Genomic DNA, 24,762 nt, shown 5'->3' on the forward strand with positions numbered 1-24,762 from the left:
TTTTTAGTAAATCCTCGAGAATTACATTTATTTACATTAGACACTTGAAAATTCAATTTGTCATACTCACCGTTACTTAAAATATATCTTAAAATATAAAATATATCTTTGTAAAGCTGATATCTTCGAAGAGTGTAGAGTTCAATGGACGACATATACAGAAGAAATGGAATAAAAAAAAAGAAGAAAATGGATTAAATATTGAAATAAATATCACCATGGAAAGAAACTCTTTCGTCAAAAGCTAGTTAAATTATCACGTGTTATTTAAACTGCTTAAAATAGTTTTAATATTTTAATCGTTAAAATTGGCATTAAGTCTCTTTGAAATTTTATGTTAAGCATTTATTAAGACTTGGACAAACTTAGAAGTTTTTTGGAGATTTCTTGAATTCTGTGAAATTGGGGTGTCCATTTCTGAAGATAATCTACAAGTTTGAAGTTAAATTTATAATTTTCATTGGTGCACATTTTCAAATAATAATAAATAACAGCGTTTCTTAAACTTACCAAATGTCAAATATAGAACTAAAGCGTGGTTAACGTACGAGATTAGGTTTTCGTTACTGTGACAACCAGTAAAATGCTATGGCAAAATTGAAACCAACTCTCGGCGTTAGACAAGATACGGGCAATTGCTGAGGCAATTTTCTATTCATTTTATTGCACCGAGAAGTTACTGGATCCGTAATGGCAGTTGCCAACTGAACTTCTCTGATTTTACTCTCACATCAATCCTTAATCCCTTGAATTACTGAGTAAAAGGAAGAGAGAGAGAGATCGAGAAAGACGTACGTACACGATGGCATAAAAAAGGACATAAAATATCTTCCAAATGTTGTAAAAAAAAAAAAAAACTTCTCTGACTTCAGAAGCTAAAAAATTGTATTTTTTATTTCTTTTTTTAAACTTTCTATTTTTATTCTGCCTATTTCCTTTTTTTTATTCTGCCTATTTCCTCCTTAAAGATTTCGGATTCTTTCAAAGTAACGGGCAAAAATTGTGTATAAGTAATATACTTTATTCTATTCTAGCAACTGGATTTTAACAACAGTAAATAATAATCCTAATATGAAAACCGAAACTCAAACTTGGAATTGGAATTTTTAATACAATGCTAATTTTTGACAAGAATATAACACCAACTTTGGTCTAGTATAAAGGTTTATATCATGAGATGGCCACATATAAACGGAAAGAGAACACTATTTGAAATTTGCACCCTATCAAAATTAGGAAACTCCTATCCAATATGTTGATACAACTCGCCTGTAAATGCAGACCATAACACAGAATAAAACTATAAAACGAAGGCTGATTTAACAGAAGCGTAAAGCTTGCCACGTTGGGGTAATGTATGAGGCCATAACAAGACTATCTAATCAGCATCTGCCGCTGTGAGTTCATTTACACGCGACACATCGTCAGCTGCTAGGACTCGGCAAGCATGAATCAATTCCAGGTTTAAAAACGCTTCAAAACTGCCGGGAGTCTAATGAGCAGCGGTCTTTATTCGTGCGTTAGTATGCAACTCTAATAAGTAATCATAAAATGGCATTCGATATGTTCGGTCCTTTTATACTAAAATGAAGAAAGTACGATAGTAATCATGAAGAATTAGAATGAAGGCACCAGCCTTTTTCGGAAGATAAGTTCTCCTAATTTGCACACTGATTTTAGAAACTGTTCGCATATTTTCATGTAAGCACCGCCATATTAGTCAAAATATAAAAACACCCTTTGAAGATGAATTTGCTGATAATAAGCTATTTTAACTGATTAGCAAGAGTGCATAGGACTCCACGTTCCGAAAGTAGACACATTTTTCGGGAGTATAACCTCCTGTGTAAAAATTAATACCATTAATTACTCTTTAAATCAGGTACATAATATTGAAAGTTTGTACGCCAAACTTTATTACATTTAAATATAACTTTAGTTCAATTTCTTCTATATTTCATCCCTAAAAATAATAGAATAATATATCATTGGCACGATGCTAGTTCGTCTATCACACTTTGAGATATCAACGAATATTTATTTCTATATGTATGTCTTTATAAGGTGCTTCCGTAGGCTCAGTCGGTTTTGACCATGTCCTTTAGTTAAAAAGACCTGAGTTCCAATCCCATCCAGGAAGAAAAGAACCTTTATGAGGGATTTTCGCCTAAAGGTGAATTAGTCGGTCTCGTACTGGCATGGCACAATTTTGTCTCCCAGAAACTCGGGTTTTCATCCCACGAAGCAGACAAATCGCTAGAACGCACGCACAATATGCTGACATGAGTGATTAGGAGAATAAGGATTAACCATCGTATTCTATTAGTCTGATTTTAAAATCCTACATGGTATTGTTACGGTTTCATATGTAAGCGTGACATAGAACAGATATTGGATAACTGGCAATACTGGCATCGTAGAAGTCGTGACGTGGATGCTATTGCTATGACCCTAGATGTCTATTATGGCCATCATTTATGTATATTTTTCTCCGATTTGTCTGGTTCAGTAGAGAAACTCTCCATCTTCGCCTATGATAGAGTTATCTAAGTTATGATTGCAAAGGTAATGATCCTCAGAAAAAATAACCTGAAGAGGACAATCTTTTCTTCAAGGAGTAAGAGTATTACAAAGGCAATCAGATCATTCGCCAGAGTAATATTAAATTACCTGGATGATCACCATAATTTAGATTCCTGTTTTGAAGCACATTATTCTTCACATGTTTTTCTGTTATATTAAAGTTTTTCAGCTGAGAATGCGTTTATCTAATATCTCATAGATGCTCATAATTAAAGTGATATGAAATAATAATTCAGCCATAGCATTTCTTTCAACTGCAACTATGTACTTTTTCAGCGATTTAATACACAGTAATCCTAGTGGAAGCCAACATTACTTTCAGTAGACGACAAAATCTAATCCTTTTGTTGAACTGAACATGCTTACAATTCTCTTCTATAATCCACTAGACTTGAGCCACTCACAGAATATCTTAACATTTCATTTCCCAGATACAACGATAAAGAAATCGCATACGTAAAAAAGGGAAAATAACTGCCTAATCTTAGTTATTAAATAGCAGATTCCTGTCGGGACATCGGAGACGAAGACCCAGCAACAAGACGTCGTATTCTAAACTCCGCTCTCAACAAAGATGTTGGTGACAGTTGACAAGTTCCATACACAAAGAAATGTCACAAACAGCGTGGACTTCTGATCAAAATTCACAGCTCGTGCACGCATCGGTAAACAGATGAATAACCCACCTGACTTCTGTGGAGTTTACTATCTTTATTCACAAGTCACGCTGCTTTTCTTTAGCCGCTTAGTCCGAGGGAATTTATAGATAGAGAACGCATAGAAAGATATTCTGAGGATACTCCAGAATCGAGCTACAGGATGGAATCCAAAGATAACCATAAATTCATCATTCTTGGCAATGAAGTCTTAAATGCTACAACTAAATATTTTGCTCTTGCGTTTAAAAATAAAGACATAAAATAAAAAATAAAAATGAAATCCACAAGTCTTCTTCCTCATCTTTTCTACTCTCCTATCAATTGTTTTCTTTCAACAGGAACTCGGATATTTATATGTAACTCTATTCCAAGTGAAATGTTTTGAATTCACTTACATTAGTTAATTTCCTAATATAAGTGGATTCAAAAAATTGTTTTGTTTTTTTAAGATGACTTCGTCGTTTTCTTTACGAGTCGTCCAAAACATTTATGCTAAATGAATTTGGACTTGGGAGTAGCAGAATAAAACGCTCATAGTATCTATATGAGAGAAGACTGGATCCATCTGTTATTATAAAGATTTGTGTACAATATGTATATATATTTACATAAAAGGCTTTTATGTAGATCTTCGAATTTTAATTGAAGTCTTCAAACCAAGGTGATTAGCTTCCGACTGCGCTACAGACGCAGATTATACGAATACAGAATCACCAATCCAGATTTAGTTCTGTATCCGGAAATTAATGAAGGTAGTGACGCACAATCATGCTGATCATGGCTTTTTTAGTGTTTTGATAATTCTCTCGTATAAGGTTACACACTTGTATATTAGCACTGTGGGTGACGTAGCGAACATGAAATTTTTAAGCTATTTCAAATCCCCAATAAAGAATGGTCAATACAATGCAATACAATACAAAAAAGTCAAATATACACGCGATCCAGTTTTGTAAAGGACAATTAATAAAATTAACAAGTCGATAAATGGTATTCGAATTGAAATTTTCTTTAAAAAAGTTACAAATAAAAAAAAAAGGTTAAAAGCAGAGAGAAATCATTTCGAAATAAACAAAGAAGGGAATTTGTAATCCTGATACACAATTTAAGATGATTGGATGCTATTTAAATTGGAAATGAGTCTAAATGTGAACAGACGACAGGCAAGTGCACTTTACATGATTCTCTAAGAAGGGTCTACCCATGCTGAGAATAAAATAGGAAATGGGCGATTAAGCTAAAGTACTAGCGCTGTTCTGCATCAGAAGTACTTTTAAAGTGCGCTATTTTGGTTCAGTAGAGGCTTGGTTAGACTTTTATCTAGGCAGGAGTGGATGTTGAAAATGAAGAATGCCTTTATTAGACACTAAGCCCATGCAATTGTGGATGGATCTGTTCACCAATTGCCACTTTTTTGTATGCGATGAATCACTACTTGAATATCCGTTGAAAAAAAACGATGGTCGAATACTAAAATTTCACAAAATAGATTACTTAATAAATGAGAAGCATATGTGGAAAAATTCTCAGACATCTGAACTTTATATCACGCCTACAAGTTTTAAAAAATATGTCATAGATGATATTTCTCCATATTCTCGGAATATCCCTTTAAAAAAATGTATACAGTAGAATGAAGCAAAACTGCAAACTGCGCCTGCGCAGTTTCAGTTTTATTTCAATTCACGAGGTTCTTACATGATCATTACCCTTGTAATAGGAGATTTTAGCCTTCTCATGTTTACTGTTATCTTACAGAGCAGACTGGAATATGAGGTAAGATGATGCACCCTTGGATCAGAAGGTGTCTTTTGACTACAACCAACTTTTTGTTTAATTAAAATTTAATGAAATGATTAGATATAGGTGTTATTGCCTACCTTTGTTGTACTTCTGGCAATTAAGATCTTTGAAAAAGAGTTTAAAGCGTAAAAATGATAGCATACTAATAAAAGATGGAATGTGGACGAGAATAAATTAGGTAACGAACGATGTGATATTAATACTAAATACACTATAAAATTTGTAAAAATTAAAAGTGACAAATATTAAAAATTCAAATATAGAACTTAAAACTAAAGGATGAGAAACAACCGATGGAAAAGCCTCGAAAGTAAAACATAAAAATTTTAAAATATATGAAAGATGAAATCGATTTACGGGGTGAAGTAAGGCCATCATCAGAATAAAAGAGCAAAATTTTAGTGCACGTTATGCAGGCTGTGTCAATGCTCTAAAGGCATTTGGATTGGTTGAAGCATTTTCGTGGTTGTCGTTTAATCATTTCATGAAAATTTTAATTTAATTTTTAATTTAAAAATAATTGCAGTCAAAAGAAACGTTCTGATCCAAGGGTACTAACATAACAGCTTGGCTTATCCCTTTATATCAAATATTACAAAGCGGCAATACGAATTATAAGTTCAGAGACAATATAAAGCCCTTATAACTAAATATTTACTTCACTGTTTATATTGTATATGCGCTTCAGGTGTAAGCCAACATTTGGTAAAACAAGGACTAAGAGGTACTCTTGTGTATGTGATCAAAGTACACGCGATATATGAAAGTATCTCTTTGAACATAGTAATTATATGTCAATCTATCTATTTAGTGGAGAGAGGAAAAACTCTAAGATAGATTAATATATACTTTTTAGGACATTTGAGCATCGTTTTACTTACTATTTTTATTTGTTCAAAATATCCTTCATTTCTCTGGGTTATCGAGTCGGACAGACTTAACTCAAATAATCTTTTTTATGAGTCTATGCATGAATATGTTAAACATTCTACAGTTACCTGTAGCTCCGAATAGCTCTCTGCCTTCAAAAGAAAACAAAATTGTGGCATTTCCGAGTTTGTTTCATTTTAAATTATAGTAGTTTCATGCATCAGCTGTTTTTTTACACAACTAATCTCGTGTTTAAGGGAAAAAGGCAAGAGAAAGAATGAATCCCTTTTCACTCCGTAACAGGAAAAATTTGACTTTCAAACTAGCGGAGAAGAACACGAAATGAATTATAAAAGCCGTAACTTGATTGGTTGCAGTCTGAAACAAAACTTCAAATTCCAGTACAATCAAACCCGAGAGCACCAAATTCAATTTCGGTAACTGGCAGCACTGTAACGCTTTTGTTGTTTATCGGGTAGTACGACAGAAGTGATCTAAGCAATCCTGACTGCCAGGCGACTCCTCAAGCTGTAAATATGGCTTGTGTCTCCATAATGAAAAGAGATGGAGGCACACTTCCTCAGATATTATACCCTGAAAGGATAATGAGCCTCATTAAAGGAAATTCGTTTTCATTTGCATATCTCTAAGCCAATTAAGTCAACCATCCATGCAGTGTTTTCAATGGAGAGTTATTAATATTATCTCAGGTAGAATATGCAAAGGTAAACATTACCCTTTTAAAGAGGATGACTTTTCTGTCTTATTAACTCTTCAGATTCTTATTAATCCCTTAACGAATATAACAACGTAAAAGTTGTGCCTGCAGTCGATATTGATGGCAATCTGCGATCGACAATAGTCTTAAGATGATGCAGTTAAGTGTGGGTACTTCACAACATCGCTAGTTATATTGTCCCTAGGGGGAAGATAGATGTTTGCATCGTAAACAATCTGGATGCCTTCGTTCCCATTGTCTTTGCAGTTATTACAGTTAGTCTATCGCGATTTTTCAATGTAATTAAAGCCCTCAAACTTATCAGACAACTAATAGAAGCGTTAAAAATTCATGAGCTCTAATTATGTTTCATTCCACACACACACACACACACACACACACACACACACACACACACACACACACACACACACACACACACACACACACACACACACACACACACACACACACACACAACACCCCTGCATGCACGCCCGCACGTACTGTTTCTAATTTGACGGTTATTAATAATAAGAATACTGAAACATGGAAGAGTGCATCTTCTTATCATATTGTAACTCAGCTTCCAATTAGCCCAAGAGAAAACAGATAGAAAGATATGAAACAGTCGATAAATGACTAAAGCGCCATCTAGTGAACAACGATGACATTTTCATTATGAGGAAGAAAGAGACCGGGAGAACACAAAATCCATTGACCTGTCTGGTAGTAACTCTGCCATCTAGCGGACTATTCGTTAAATATAATTCTGTATAAATTTACTTAACTGGAGCTCTAAAAATAATATTAAAAATGAGATAAAATATTCAGAATTATATATATATATATATATATATATATATATATATATATATATATATATATATATATTAGGGAGAATAAATTTTAAATGACTTTAAACCGAGATAAAATATTATGTTTTAATGATAATGATACGATACAACTAATTTCAGCCTTTTACAGCCTTCATCAGGTATCCACTAAAGGTAAAACACAATAATAAAAATTGAAGTTACAAAAATACTGAGAATTACAGGCAAAAATGCAATACATAATTGACACAAAAAACGTTGTATTTTTCAAGTCGTTCTATCTAACGTGCTATTGTTCGTTGTATGCGTGCTTGCAGGTTCTCGTGAGCGCCAGTATTGAACAACTGCAGTATGGCTATCAGGGATGTTATAACTCAAATTGCTGTTCAAATGTTCAGGATTAAGGAGGATTTCTCTGGACTCCACGATTTTTCTTTCAAACTCATCACTACAGCGAAAAATGTTTTCGGATTTATCCCAGCAAACTGAGTGACTCTGTAGATCGTCATGAGGGTTATTAGAGAAAAGAACATGACTGGATAGAGTAGATGCGTGTGATCTTTTATAGGAGATGTTTCTCTTATGCTCCTCAATACGCAGTTCAACAGATTTGTTAGTCTGTCCAAAATAAGGAATATTACAGTCGCACCATAACCTGTAAACACCTGGATATTTCAGTTTGTGATGAATAGGCTTCGGATGGCTTATAAGAGAACGGACTTTAGGGAGTGTAGTGAAAAAACGTCCTAATGTTGTATTTTTTAAGGACTTTAGACAATTTATTGGAGACTGAACTAATGTAAGGTATTGAGATGCTACCTTTAAAATCAATACTTTCCGTAGTACGCTGCCTAGGAGGATCCAGAAGAAATTTCTTAATTGTTTTTTCAGAATATCCATTTTGTTTAAAGATAAGAGAAAGTTGTTCATTTGGAGTTCATCTGGTTCATTTAAAAGAGGTAAAAATAGTTCTGAGCTTTCGTGGTGGAAAGTGATGAGATTGACAGTGCAGACATTTGTTAGTATGAGTTGGTTTTCTGTAATATATATATATATATGTATATATATATATATATATATATATATATATATATATATATATATATATATATATATATATATATATATATATATATATATATATATATATATATATATATATATATATATATATATATATATATTATTAAAATCATTTATATCTTATAAAATAAACTATACTGGTACGACAATGCATTGTATCTTCAAAAGGACAGCTATTATTATTTATTGTTTATTTATATTTTAGGACATTCACACTGTTGATATGGAAGATTTTAAGTATGGCAAAACTAATATCACCGGATTTCGGCTGGTGGACGAAAGCAGTGGCGAATTACAGAGCTTACTAGTTGAGTTAAACACGAGACTTGTGAAGCCACAACGCAGAGGAGATTCTTCTATACGGACCGTGAGGGTGAGTCAAGTAATTATATTTAATGTGAGAAGTTTGCACACGTGTTAATTAATATATGATCAATTAGTGTTAAACTTGTTTGTTAGAAATTACTGCAGCTGATATTTAGCCAATTACGTAGGTACTATAACACATTAGGTATTAACAGCTTTTTTCGGTATGCAAAAAACAGGTTGCGAAGTTAATTCACTGGCAAATTTTTATCATAATTGCTAAGATAAAATATGGGTAAAAACAATAACATATTCATTTGTTAACAACCATTTTGGTGGCTCCTTATTTAGCGTAGTCTAACTGTCTTTGTGTTCTATAGTCTTATTTACGACAGTCTGATTTATGTAATTACGGTCTGTAAGTATTCTTCACACATTTCTAAGTTTATTACAAGTGAATATCATTGCAAATACCATAAAATCTTGATATCAATTTATTATTTTTACAGACAGAAACGGCTCTTATATACGATGCTGTGAAACTTTTTGCCCAAGCTCTTCAGGACTTGGATACAAGCAAGGCAGTTGATTTTCCTCCGGTATCCTGTGAAAGTGGAATTCGTGGACTTGATGGAAGTAGTATTATTAACTATATGAAACCGGTAGGTGTAACATAATACATTAAAAGACTGTCTTTTAATTCTTGCCATAAGTTTAATTACAATGAACTCAATACAACTTTCAACATGCTAGTAAGAGAGAACCATTAGCTTCTACCTCGAAGGCTTTTAAGAAGGTAAACTGGATCCGGTAGTAGACGCTAAATTTCAAAAACTATTCTATATTGTACGTTTAGTTCTATAAAATCATCTGTAGCTGTCCGCAAACAGTAAAAATATTCATAATTTTATAGGATGCGATTAAATCCGTCTTTCTTTTATTTTTGTCATTCTATAGAGCAGCATTCAAGGCCTGACTGGTAAAGTTAAGTTTGATGAGCAAGGATTCCGTTCAGAATTTGTTTTAGACCTCTTATACCTGACTACTGATGGTCTGCAGAAGGTAAGTTCTTTAAGGTGTGTGTGTGTGTGTGTGTGTGTGTGTATACGAAGGATTTGTTTATGGTGAATCGTTAGTACATATATATATATATATATATATATATATATATAAATCAGCTAACGCCTTTTTATTCCCGTATACGGGAGTAGGCTTATTATATTATTACATACATAATAAATAATATATTTAATTTATTGCAGCATCCCGTTTTTAACTTCCATATTTTTTTCATATTCTCCTTAAAATTTTTAGTGGAATGTACAGAATCTGTAAATCTTTGTTTGTTGATACAAAATATAGCTTTTGTGAATTTGTCTTTAATTTTTTCTTTTTGTCCTCCGTTTAATCCTTCGTTTCTCTCCGACCGTTCTCGACACAAAGGAACAACTTTTCTTTGGATTCTTTTAGGGTTCAAAAAAAAAAAAAAAAAAAAAAAAAACTGATGAAACGTTTTAGAGCTAAAAATTTTATTTTTTCGGAAGCTCCAATTCTTTCTCTTCTTAAAACCAAACCCGTTCCAAAAATAATCCAACCAACGTCCTTTTTGTGTGTGTGTGTGTGTCATTGCAACTTGCCAACTTTACTTTTTCTTCTGCAAAAATTTCTTTTGGAAATTTTCTTCCAAACCTTTCTTCACCATAATTCATTTAATGCCTATTTAAAAAACAGCAAATTCACGGAGGACACATACCAACACGTCACCTGAATCTAAATAAATAAAAATGCTAGTTTCTTACTAATTAATTAAAGTATTCTCTCTCTCTCTCTGGTTAACACTTGAATCCTGTAATGTAATTATTCAGTGGGCGATCTCCTTGTGCATAGTAAGGCTTAGAGTTAAATCTTGATTGCAGGTTTGGGACTTAAGCGAAGTCATTTTAATTTATTTTTAACTGCAGTCTACTTAACTCGATGAGTTATAATTTCTTTTACGATCAGTATTTATAGTTGATGACTTTATATAATAAATCACAGAAATACTTTTCACATGCATTTTTACGGATCTTCAAAAAATGCTTATCCTATAAACATTTTTGAAGTACTTTATTCACAAACGCATTTGGACATCTAGTTGTGGTAAAAAAAAAGCGTTTTAATTACATTTCTAGTACCGAGTAGGACCACCTTTGGTCTGAATGACAACAACTTCAGGGAATGCTTTAAACCAATTTCTGATACTTTGCAACAGGAATATTCTTCCATTCCTCGAGCAAAGCTACCCCCATTGCTGATGTTGTTGACAGCCACTGTGGTCTGGAGCAAATTTGGCGTTCTAAATTCGTTCCAAAGATGTGCGATGGAGTTGAGATCTGGATTCTGAGCCGGTCAGTTCAACACTTCAACGTTGTTGTTTGGAAACTAGTCTCGGACATGCAGTGCAGTATGACATGAAGTATTGTTGTGTCGCAAGTGTCACTGCAAAAGTACTTCCACAGCGTTGGAAGCATGAAGTTGTCTCCAAGATATCCAGGTAGCTATCAGACATCATGGTTTTGGGAACATCCAGCAATGGACCAATCCCCCATCCAACTGAAACCCCATATCATTACGAAGCCTCCACCAAACTTGACAGTTGGAACGATGTAGTCCTGCCAGAACGATTCCCCGGATAATTTCCAGATCCAAACACGGCCATCCGAGTGACACTTCTGGAAGCGTGATTTGTCGCGCCATAGAACCCTTTTCCAATCATTAACGGTCCAGGAATGGTGTGAAAGACACAAATCCAAACATTTTAGCGTTGAGAGGGGGAGGATAATGTGTGGCTTGTTCGCAGCAGCTCTGCCGTGGTAATCTAAGACGTTCAACTCTCTGCAGACAGTTCTAGTGCTGACAGATGTCCCTGCAACATTTTCCTGGTGTTAACTGCGGGGTCTGCCGCTGATGACGTGCAGGATTCCGGAACATTGCTAGATAGAGCCTGTTGATTTCGGTCAGTTAGTGCTGGTGGCCCCCTAAGGCGTTTTCCTGCTGTGGTTGCACCATCTCCAAATGACATAATCAACAGTGGATTTCGGTATACCGATATGGGTAGTAATTTTTCCCTTCCGAAAACTCGGGATTTTCATGCCGTAAATTTAAGAAAATCGACCACAGGACTGACAGTATTTCAGACAATCATATATATTTTTCGAGTTAGGACCGCGAGGTGGCAGCAGTTGTCTCCTCGAGGGTACCAATTAAAGTCACTGATAGTCTTGGGGCAGCTATTGTGTGACAGCTAAGGGCGGCGATAGCTACCCACTAGTCTTCAAAATTTAGGGCGAAAATAGTCTCGCTTATTGCCTATGGGAAATAAAAGGCATTTGTGGAGTTATTTATTTATTCATATTAGTGATTCCTGATTCGACACTGAAGTAGACAAAATCAATCTATTACTATTCAGTAGGCATAAAGACTACAGGAGTAATTACAATTGGTGGGTTTCTTTACGGTTGTTTATACGTCATTTCGGCCATGTTTCCCTGATTGTATTTGATAGTGATGCATGACGTAGAAAGATGGACAGCTTTGTTCCTTTGCTATTGGTTACAATTAAGAGAGAGGGTTTTAGAAATCGACTAATGAACTAAAAATAATAATAATTAATCACATATCTTTACAGTGAGCCGTTATGAAGTGAATTCTAAAAATGGAAAAAAATTTCTCATCTGTAGTCCGCATTACGTATTAAATAGATATGTTAACAGTTGCATAACTATTCTTTCTTCCCCTTCTTAATACACCTTGAGAGCTTTAGAATGGATCCCCTATTCTTTTTTCCCTTTTTCGTAAGTCCCTCTACCTTTCACAGGATTTGGAAAGCTTTCGGGCTCATTGCGAGATTCGTGGTGTGCTGTTTGCGACGCTGCTAGTCATCTTGTAACATAATAGTTGCTTGCAAAGTTAGATAACAAATTTTCATGAAGGTAGTTAGGAAATGCGATCAGTGGAGGAAGGGAAGTCTGCCCTAAGATGAATGCTACAAGTGACAACAATGTATCTTACATATCATTGGATGCAATTTGGGATATATAGCTACGAACCGGAATGAATACCTACCCAGCAGAAATTTCAAACAAATATTCTCCATTTTATTGCATTTCATAAGCTAAACTGTTTTTTTTTTCTTTTTTACAAACGTGGAAGAAAATTGTGCTTCTACTCTTTTCTTACTTTAGTTCTGAAGCGGGAAAGATTCTCAACTTAGGTAGAGTAGAGTCTGCTGGTATTTGGCCAAGAAAATAAATATTTCTACACACACGAAATATGCCTGTCTCGAACAATTCATTGTTTGATGTCAAACTATACGGCAATTATTCACGATTCCTGACAACACTGGCGCCAAACAAAACAGAATAGATACTGGTCGCATTTAGATGCAGAGTTCGCCAACCGTAACAGCACTCACTCATACTAGAAGAGTTGTTGGCATTTCAGGTCATACAATAAGATTAACGATGAGTTTCCATTATTAATACATGTAGTAGTTGGCTAGTAGGAAAGGACTTCCACACGAGAAGAAAAAACTTTGTTTTATAGATCTCTCTATAGGGAAAAACAGCATTTAAATGCCTAAACACTCTCTAGCGTTGTTTAACTTTCAACTTGTGTATATGTAACATACGAGGGTTTTTTTTTCCTGTTTCGAAATTGAATACTAGTACTAAACTTTATCAAGGTTAAAAGTGGGATTTTTTTCAATGCTTCATAATAACTGCAATTAAATTTGTCTCTACAAACAATCATACAACCAAACGGTTTACTAAGAATGTACGCCAGAGTATACGGCATATATAGTGAGAATATACGGCATCACTGTCAATGATCACACAGATCACAGAGTAACTGTCCTTGATAATAAACGGCGAAAACAGATAGTTACTTCCATGTCAGCCAAGTACGAGATGAAACTGTCGGTGGTGTCGAAACACTTCTACGTTCACCAGCTTTATAGATGGATTTCGGAACAGTTATAATCAGCTTTTTATTTTAAAAATAAACCGCCAGATTTTAATCAAGTGTTTGTGCTGTGGAAAGCTTTGAAGGATATCGATAGACATCCTACAGTAGCTATCAAAGGAAGTGAATCGATAGTTCAAGAAGTTTCTACATCTTTTGACATCAGTTACTTAGTAGTATTTTACTTAAAAGGCATCCGTGTAGGAGGGGAAGAACTTTTATAACAAATCTTTAACTTTTACAACAAATTTTAAGGTGAGTTAGGCGATCTGATACGCCAGTGTGGAAAGTTTCATCCGCAAAAGAGACAAACCCGCCGAAGAACACAATAATAGTATAATACTGTTGACTGCACACACACACCCTTTGTTGCTTCCACCGTAATTTTAAAACAACTTAAAAGACTATCTCGGAAGAGCCTTATCAATCGGAGTTGCATAAGAGTTCCACTAACCTGACAAACTGTTTGGAATTCGCTGATTCTCTTGAGATAAGACGTTCTGTAATATCCCAAACTAGTGGTATGTACTTGATAGTTGTGTCTATAACTGAAACCCGGCCTGTTCCAGATCACTTTTGAAAGTGTCACAGAACATAAATAAGTTTCAATCTTACAAACAGAAGAAATTAAAATTATTTAAACCAATTGCAATAGTTTCTCATTTGACTCTTTTTATTTTTCGTTGTATGCAGATCGGGACATGGGTTCCAGGCAAAGGTATCAACATCACCAGAAATATGTCCAATGATTACGACTCTCTTCTGCTGCAGAATAAAACACTTATAGTAACAACATATCTGGTAAGTGGTTTTGTTCTTCTATTTGATTTCTTTTACTGTCACACTGATACACATTCAGAAGTAGACATTCCCACACTCAGCGGAAAATCTAGAGGAGAAAATCTTCTGCTAGTGTCAGAAGGTAAGCTGTATTTCATTATCTTAATTTTTAATTTTCGCTTCTCTCTCTCTCTCTCTCTCTCTCTCTCTCTCTCTCTCTCTGTCCATATACCTCCAGAAATCATAAAGGAAGACAAAAGAAAAATCCATCGATGTGAATATATTTTAAACGCAAGCATACAGCATAATTTTTAAAAAATTAACAACACAACATGCGAATCATTTTTCATATCATATGTATTTGTTATATATATATCATTTGATAACGTTGTAACATGATTCTTGTTCATGGATAATCTAAAATCACGGCTGTAAATGTATTATGAAAAGCAGAAATAAAAAAAAAAGACAAGACATATAAAAATCAGGAACATGAAAAATATCAACTTCATCCGTAATGGATAACTTAAAAAGCAGGTTAAGACACTTGAGTTAATTAGGCACGGTTTTAGTGAAGATAGAAAATGAAGCATGCAGATAACAAGGGGGGGGAGATCTAAAGTTATATGGTGGGGAGTCAGTTGTGCTCTACACGTTTTGTATAATAAAGGAGAAATTAGTCAAAACACTAAACTAGTAGTGTTCAAACCACTTTTAACTTATGTATCTGAGAGCTGAGCTAGAAATAAAATACTTAGAGGAGTGAATAGATGACGTCAATGGCAGAATCATATTTAAAATGAAGATATTAGAAAGGAACTTGAGATTGTTGGAATTCAAGAATGTGATCTTACCTTAGATGAGAAGAAGATTATCATAACGTAATGGTTACTTGGAAAAACCTTGAGTAATAATTCGTGCCAAAAACAGTTTCTGAGTAATACAAAAATTGAACTGATCCCTATAGCATTTCACAAAGTACCAATATAATATCCAGTAAGTGCTGATAACCCCTCGTTTCGAAATTGGAGAGACAAATCATCTTTTAAAGCATTATTGAGATGAGTTATTCACCTTGCGATGATATTCTATTTAATAGAACTACAGTCAGTTCGAGGGCTACGATCAACATAGAGAGAGAGAGAGAGAGAGAGAGAGAGCATTATATGATTTAGGTAATGATGTGCTAAGTGACCTTCGCATCCAGGACAAAGAAATAAATACAGTGAAGTGAAATCCCTTTTTAAAAATTCAATCTACTTAGTGCTATTGATCATTGCATATAATGTCTATAGCATTTATTATCTTAATAATATATTTCCTACAAATAAGTTTTCTTGATAACATTGCCTGATGAAATATACTAAAATATATTTTTTTTCTCTATACAGAATTCTCCGTATGCAATGCTCAAGGACTCAGCAGACAAGCTAACCGGTAATGCACGTTATGAAGGTTTCTGTATCGATCTAATAGATCATCTAGCCAAGCATTTAGGGTTTAACTACATTATCAGAGAGGTGGCAGACAGAGCTTATGGCATCAAGAACGATAAAGGAGAGTGGAATGGAATGATTGGAGAGCTGATCAGAGGAGTAAGCCATTGCCGCTCACTGTGGTGTTTTCACTTACTTTGCTAAGATATTATCGTGCTTACATATTGAAAAGGTTACCGTGTGTCTTATAATTCTGAACGATGATTTTCGTAAAACAATAATATTAAATGAAGTCTGTGAACTATGGGTAGACTCCAGGCTCTTAAATGTTGTTTTATATTACAAAATATTTATTTTATAATATAAGATATTAACTGTTATAGATAAAGTTTTATAAATTCTCCTTTATTTTTAGGAAGCGGATATAGCCATCGTTGATCTGACAATAACGTCATCTCGTGAGGAAGCCGTGGATTTCACTATGCCTTTTATGAATACGGGAATTAGTATCCTGTTTAAGAAACCCACCACTAAAGTCACTACCCTATTCTCTTTCTTGTCCCCCTTCTCTATGGAAGTATGGATTTACGTCATGGGAGCTCATATTGGAGTCAGCATAACCTTATTTTTGGTGGGAAGGCTCAGTCCTTACGAGTGGGACAATCCTCATCCTTGTCGCCAAGATGAACAGGTGTTAGAGAATAGTTTCAGCCTCCTAAATAGTCTGTGGTTTACCATCGGATCTTTGATGCAACAGGGATCGGATCTTGCTCCTAGGTAAGTGAACAAGTTCGTCTTAAATAGGTAAACATAGACAAATGTATCTTGAAGTATTTTTAACGATCTGAACCGACTACAGACGTTCTAGCATTTAGAGATGTCATAGAAATAGATTTTATTTTGTTATTTTTATACACTGAATATCATGAGTCTTAAGTAGTGTTTTCTGGTTTATATGTGTGTGTGTGTGTGTGTGTGTGTGTGTGTGTGTGTGTCGACGCGTAAGACATAGGAAAATAAATTTTATTTTTATATAAACTTAACCACTGGTGAATGATGCATCTGGAATATACGGTCTTCATAAAGATGTTCAAGCTCACAAGTGTTTCCAGCGTGTACGATACCTTCATATCCCAGAATCTCGGCATTTGTTATATTTTTGTGACAACAATTCCAAACATGAAGTTGCTCAGTTGTACAAGTACCCTAGGATCATGGACCGAGGAGACATTGATGAAATTTGAATACATAGGAAATGAGGTTGATTCGAAAGACAATTCCACGTGAACACAGACAGGAGCGTACATGAATTGCTGATGCTAATTCGGGTGAACAATAACCATGAAAAAATCTGTAAAAATACATGTAGCAAAAAATAAACGTCTTTCTGAGGGAATGGTATTTAATAAATCCGCTTCACTGCTTTTCATTCTGCATGAATCAAAAAATTTAGGGCATTCTTAGGAGCACCATCCGGGTACTCCAAAGATTTTTACAATTTGCGATTTCTTCAGTATGGATAGTTAGTAAGAGGAAACGCAACGCTGAAAATAAAATAGAAAAGCCCTTTTCCTAAACGATGGAAACACGATGCGTGTGGAATGAAAGATGAAAGGAAGATGGAAGATTAAATTATAATAACGAGAAAAAATATTGCTCGTCTATAGATTTAGACATTTATCAAAGGTAAAATTGAGGAAATGTTTTGCGAGAAATGATTTAAGATTATAGATGTAGATATTTTAGAAATGGGAAATATATTCATATGGCCAGTTCATTACGGAGGATGGTAGAGTATTTCTTACAGGACACTTAAGTTTTTATCTCGCATAACCAGGCCAACTGGTCACATGATTTGCAGACATAATATACTGGCCTCGATACCTTTTAGCTGCTTCAGCCATAATTCAAAATAATCACAACAATCAGAGTTGCTACCCACCCACCCACAGGCATATCGGAGTGAGGAGAGAATTGACAGATCCGCTTTACCTCAAAGTAACCGACCTAAACTAGTTTCAGGTGTTGATGCATTTAAATAAAACGTCTTTATTTTTAAGCGTTGCTTTAAGACAACAGTCCCAATTCTACAATTTTTTTTTGGAATAAATATGGAAGCATAAGCAAATATGCATCATTACTAACACTCGTCTTTCGTGAAATATAAGTTAAAATATTGATCATTTCAGTTAATACGTTTAATAAAGAATGTATTTTTTTATTTTTCAGAGCTATGTCTACCCGCACCATAGCTGGAATTTGGTACTTTTTTACGCTCATCATGATTTCTTCCTACACTGCTAACCTCGCTGCCTTCCTTACAGTAGAAAAAGTCATCTATCCCGTTGAAAATGCCGAAGATCTTGCAAAGCAAGTGAAAATCAAATACGGCTGCTTGGGAAGTGGATCAACCAAAGCTTTTTTTAAGGTGAGTAATGAGCATATTCCATGATCCATATTCCCGTTATAGTTTTAGTCATTATTATTTATCCTGTAGAATACATGTCGTCCGGTTTTTTTGTTCAAATTATACACCCTCTTATTCCATTTTTGCAATAAGATATTCTTAACTTTTCATCCTCGCGGGTTGGTTTTACATCTTAGGTTGTTTTATCCATCACCCTTTTATATGGGTTATTCATTGCTCTTTTATATCTTGGTTTGTATTCATTATTTTTATATTTTGAGCTTTGTTCTTAGTTTTTTATTCCTTACTTTTTTTTTATTGTATTCATTGCTTTTTCATCGTACTTTTTCGGTTTTCTTCGTTGCTTTTCTATCTCAAGTCATACTCATTACTTCTCAAACGATTTTTGTTTTAAAATTTAATGGTAATTAATATTACCATTAAATTATTACCATATTTCATGTCATAATCACACATCAGCCGTTCTGTAACAATCAACTGTTCTATAACTTTTACACTATAAAAATCATTCTGGGAAGAACGAAAATGACCAGAATTTTAAATTGTCTTTTTTTTTTTTTTTTTTTGCAGGAATCCAGACTTCTAACTTATAAAAAGATGTGGAACTCCATGAGCAACAATCCTTCTGTGTTCATGACGAATAATGCTAACGGAGTCAGAAGAGTCATGCAGGGAGATTACGCATATCTGATGGAATCGGCCTCCATTGAGTACATCATTGAAAGGAACTGTAATCTTACACAAATAGGAGGACTTCTCGATTCCAAAGGTTACGGTATCGCAACACGAAAAGGTAAAAAAAAAGTATACCTATACTAATAAAACACTGATAAATATAAATATAATCATGAAATTTATTTTAAATTGCTTCATCGTGTATTTTAATATAGCGAATAAACCATGGGTGGCCGGAGTCAAGAATATCGGTTTAAAGTTTTTATGATTTTTTTGCCCATTCGTGTTAAACTGAAAATGAGCACTTGAACCAAAGATAGTTTGAACCTCAGCTTGTTCTTGTCCAATTTCACTTCTGCAATTTTTTCTTAGCTTCCTCTCAACTATGCTTGCATAAATATTCGATACTCGCTAGAGAAATTCCTATAGAATATCTTTATCTTCAGTTTTCATGTCAATTGTATTATCCGTGACATTCTTTTTTACAATACGTTTCTCTTCATTCCTCCATTTCTAAGCTTTTTCAATAGCCTCCAGAACATTTAGTCACTCTCCATAATATTTATTTTCCGTATTTTTACTAATAACGCATGTCAAGTAACTCTTCCATCCAAAACAAAATTGTAGTGGCCAATACCTATACAAGTAGATGGAGTGGGGAGGGAATGACAAAATTGTAATTGTTTGTGTGCGGCACACTGAAGTGACCACGACAGTGGAGTGAGGGAGGTAGTTCGCACATGTGACTCCACGGGAGAGGCGTTCAAAATCTGTGATCGCAGTCTCTTTTCTTGCGAATGAAATCCTACGAAGGTTCTCCTACTTGCAGTGCAAGGCTTATAAACAGGCCATGGTATAAAAGTCAGACTCCATAACACCTTAGAAAAAGGGCCAAAGGACGACCTGTACCACCCAACGATAACTAATCATGCTTTAAAAATATGTCCTAAAAATTTAAAACTTAAAAGCAATATCTTCTAATAATTTAGAATGTATTGCTTAAATAGTAAATGTTGTGTTTCGAAGCAGGAAGCTCTTCATTATACTTTAAAAACAAATAAATATCACTCTTATCTGGAATTCATACTCTGAGACGAGTGTGTGTGAGCGTTGATTATTTGTTAATCAACCAAACACACGCACATGAGAATTGACAAAAAATTAAAGCACAAACAGTGCTACACATTGAAAGTATCAGGAATGAAGAAGGAAACTATTGTTACGTTTCAGGAACAGCTGGATATTGTAGTTCTTGGGAGAAAGTCGGAAACAGTATGATGAAGGCCGCTTTCAAAAGAACACATTTTAACAGTGTCAAAAATTAGTGAAAATACTGAAATTTCAATACATTTACTCCAGACAACATTATAAGATTAGTTCTTTTCTTGCCTTTTCTTTGCCTTTCAAAGAGGAGTGTGTAGTTCTTCCAATAACGTCAGAGAAGCGTTTCCAGTAACTAGTATAGAGAAAAACAGTTGTGGAACCATTCCCTTATCCCCCCCCCCAAAAAAAAGGACAATGAACATAAAGAATAATAGAATGCTTCGGCGTTAACGCTTAGTGCACGAAATAGCACAGAAATGAATGTATTCCTTTTTATGAGCAAAAATGAATCCGTTTAATAAACGAAAATTGTTATTATTACAAAAAAGAAAGATCCAATAGAATACGTCTTAATCACTCAAAAATCCATAGATTCCTATAACGAGGTTGGATTTAGTATGATAATTAAATCTGGAATTAGAATTCACAGGTGGGCAAATGTTTTTGAAATTCTTTCCTTTCAGGTTCCAAGTATCGAACTCCACTGTCTGGTGGAATCCTTAAGCTTCAAGAAGATGGTGTTCTTCACATCTTAAAAGAACGCTGGTGGAAACAAAAGAAAGGAGGAGGACAATGTACCGATGATTCGAAAAAATCCTCCAGTTCAGTCACCGAATTAGGTCTAGCGAATGTGGGTGGGGTTTTTGTAGTTCTATTATGTGGCTTAGCATTGGCAGCGCTCGTGGCAGTCATTGAATTTCTCTGGAAAGCTCGAAAGATGGCAGCTGAAGATAGGGTAAGTGATTATTTTCATAGTTTTTCTTTCATTTCATTTTCATTTTCCTTTTTTTTTTTTTTTTTTTTTTTTTTGAAGGCCTGTGTAGCTCAGTGGAAGTGGCGCTTGCGTCCTCTGTGCTTGGCCACGGCCACCCGACCTTAGACTTGGGTTCAAGTGTAGTCGCCGACTAGAGGAACTTTTTCTAAGCATTTCTTCGACCGATTCCCGAGTTAGTCTATCTGTGGCGTGGGCAAGCGGGCTTTTCGTCCTGTAAACTCAAAAAAATCGACCGTAGTAACCACATTATTTCAGACAATAACATATCCTGTTAGGACAAGGCACCAAGAGATGGCAGCACTTGCTTGCCGGTCTCTTCATCAGTAGCCACCTATAATTAGTGATAGACATGGATCAGCTATCTCTGATTGGCTACCGGTGGAGATTGAACTGCCCACTCAGTCTCCTAAAGCTAGATAGGGTATAAAGGCTACACCTACTCCCTATTAGGGAATAAGAGGCGTTAGCTGATTTATTTATTTTTTTATATTTATTTTATTTTTTTTTTTGTATATTCCTTCAACATGGAAACATGTCAATGGATCGCTTCCAATAGTGGAATTCATTATTTTATCAGAAAATTTCCCAATAACAATGAAAACCAAAGTGTCAAGTGTATTCATAATACCTTACGCTGCGCATCACAAAAACAGCATTGCGTTGATATATTTGGTTTTAACTCCATAAATTTTCTAGCTATCAATATATTATTTTTATATCTTTACACACCCACCAAAGTATGTGGTTTTCAATAATATGTGTGCGAAGGGAGAAAAGTAATTTAAATGAGGAAAAATTCTCTGATCATGGACTTCGAAAAAGGCATGATTGTCGATTTATTGAAAATAAAAGCCATTTATTCCCTTCACATGCATATCATTAAAGACTAGATGTGCGTAAAGATATACTAATAATATATTGGTGTAATTATAGCTGAGATATTTAATTTTCATAGTCGCATTTGATGCCTCATATAAAGGTTTTTGAAAATAATGCTGCTTAGACGTATAATCAGTAACATGGGAGTTTTCCCAGAAATAATATACATAATTAGTAAATATTTTTAATTGTTTGTGTTATATTAGATCTGACTTAAGCTGGAGATGCTTGTGTTTGTTTGTGACATCCTAGTAGTAATTCGGAGTGGTGCCGAAAGCATTTTGCTTCCGATATAGTTCCCGGATGTAGCACGCAGTCATTTGACCTGTTTGAGGAATTCAAACATAGAAAAGATCATGTTAGCTACATGCCTGACATGTTTTCTATGTTTTCCCCAACATTTTAATACCCGAAGAGAGAGAGAGAGAGAGTAGCCGTCCTCATAGCAAAATAACCTTTTTTTAGCCATTGATGTTAGAAATTCAAAATATTCTCATCTTAATTTTATTGATATCGAAATACGTATCTATTCAAGGTAGTGACACCACGCGTGCATAATCATCAAGGACAATGTCCACAGGTTGCATCTGAGAGATGTCGTTGGATCACTGAAGACTGGAAAATAGTCATTTTCGGATGAATGCTGTAAGTGGAGAGTTAGGCGAAACCTGGCGAGAGGAATTACCCTGATATGATGATCTAGCCGAAATAGTCAGAAAACCATTATGACATTGGGAATAATTTCATGAGAATCTCTTACAGCCTTAATACTCGTAGACTTCACTGTGAATGCTACAAAAAGTACCTTCCATTGTGATTAATCAGATACCCTTCTTCATGATGAGTGCCTTCACAGATGGCACAAATGTGTACCAGCAAGATAATAATAGTGCGAAAGTAGTTCCCTGAACATGACAGAAAACTCCAGGTGTCACCATGAACTCTGGATTTGAAACCCATAGACGTGGTTAGAGCACCTCCATCCATAAAGAAAAGTCATAATTCTAGGCCATTTTTTCAGCAGATAGCCGACCTTTTTGAGCACAGTCCAGCAATTGTAGTTTTATCTCTCCAAAATTCTTGTTTTAATCCCACAAATCGTGAAAAAATACCTGTAGAGCTCACTATATCAGACAATTATATCAGTTAGGGCAGTGTTTCCTCAACTTTCGGTACCCCTGTATCCCTTTTAATAGTTCAGTAACACCGGTGTACCTCTTCTCAGGCAAAAGCAATTGGGAGAAGTTATAACATTTCATTCAGACACGAATAACTATAAAGGAATTTTTTTTTTACGTTTGTGGTATAATACATGACAAACACGTGAAACATTTTTTTTTAATTATTAAATGCATTTTTAGTTGTACGAATCCAAACAGACATGCATTAGAAACAAAAGTTAGTAGATTTAAAATTTCAATAATAAAATAAGTTTTGGTTCTTTCCTTATTTATTTTTTTTATTTTTAGTCTTACATGTGGCGCCACCTAATGGAATTATATTTAGTTATATAATTATAACTATTATAAATTTACTGGAAAGCAACTATAATAATAATAATAATAATAATAATAATAATAATAATAATAATAATAATATAACCGTGCACTCTTTTTTAGAATATTTTAAATTTGAGGTAGAAACTGCTAAAAATGTTTGAAGATGATTTCCGCCGTACCTGTTGTCTCTGATTAAGTATTGAATCATGCAGATTCCAGATGAAATTCAAATTCAATGAAAAAAAAAAGCTATTTAAAAAAGATGATATTTTACGACCTTAACCATATTTTTACTCCTTTTTTTTTATTCGTTATGTATTTCGGTATTGTTAACCTTCGATTAAAGCTCATATAAAATATTAACAGCAATTTCTACTTTACAGGAACCTGTGTGTAAAGAACTCTTCCGAGAATTACGGTTCGCTCTTTCCTGTCGAAGCTCAACCAAACCAGTGAACAGGAAGACTGACGTTGGTAGTACTAGTGACTTCCGAGTGTCGACGCTACCTGGTTTCAGTACTCAGTATTAGACAATGTACAGCAACATGGGTTTCACAGCTCACGGAAGATTCGTTGGATCGAAACCGAATCCAGCACCACTACCAACTCTCTGATCTTAAAATTCAAACATGACGTCATAATACCCCTTGAGAGAAAGGTCTTTTTTAGTCTTAAAACTACCATATTGTTTGTCTCCCCCCATCATTCCTGTTATTGTTTCCCTATCCCTGAGATGCGCATGCTCACATCGATTAATTAACACGTATATGTCCACATGACTAACGAAGTCTTTATAAGTAATCTCTGGTTGTATAATGATCAGGGATTAGAACTTTTTTTTGGTATAAGAATATTAGTACTCAAAGGTTTTCATAAATGCAACATAACACTGATCGAACTTGGTAAATATCACCACCTTGCACAGACTGACTATCATAACAATTCTGTTAAGATCGGAGATATTCGAACTGGATCAACAACAGCGAATGAAGATTGAAATGTTTATTCAGTAAATAATTATAATAATGCAGCCTCACGTTATGTTACCATAACATTTGCTCAAAACAAACGGATGGAAAACTATTCGTCGTTCGTATTAACATAT

At 34.6% G+C, this 24,762-nt stretch overlaps 1 protein-coding gene across 1 annotated transcript in view; it reads left to right on the forward strand.

The window, feature by feature from the left end:
* The window catches only part of LOC150100894 (glutamate receptor ionotropic, kainate 3-like), a 34,708-nt gene extending 10,318 nt beyond the window's left edge, over window positions 1-24,390 (forward strand). The window contains exons 4-13 of the mRNA XM_090401467.1: window positions 8,758-8,925; window positions 9,368-9,520; window positions 9,816-9,920; window positions 14,556-14,663; window positions 16,034-16,237; window positions 16,494-16,855; window positions 18,308-18,506; window positions 19,077-19,299; window positions 20,969-21,240; window positions 24,041-24,390. Coding sequence (XP_090257593.1) covers window positions 8,758-8,925; window positions 9,368-9,520; window positions 9,816-9,920; window positions 14,556-14,663; window positions 16,034-16,237; window positions 16,494-16,855; window positions 18,308-18,506; window positions 19,077-19,299; window positions 20,969-21,240; window positions 24,041-24,187 — 1,941 coding nt within the window. The 3' untranslated portion in view covers window positions 24,188-24,390. The remainder of the gene's footprint in view (window positions 1-8,757; window positions 8,926-9,367; window positions 9,521-9,815; window positions 9,921-14,555; window positions 14,664-16,033; window positions 16,238-16,493; window positions 16,856-18,307; window positions 18,507-19,076; window positions 19,300-20,968; window positions 21,241-24,040) is intronic.
* The last annotated feature ends 372 nt before the right edge of the window (window positions 24,391-24,762 follow it).

This window comes from Typopeltis vanoorti, chromosome 12, assembly GCF_054136105.1.
Source record: "Typopeltis vanoorti isolate ZY-2024b chromosome 12, IOZ_Tvanoo_1.0, whole genome shotgun sequence".
NCBI lineage: Eukaryota > Metazoa > Arthropoda > Arachnida > Uropygi > Thelyphonidae > Typopeltis > Typopeltis vanoorti.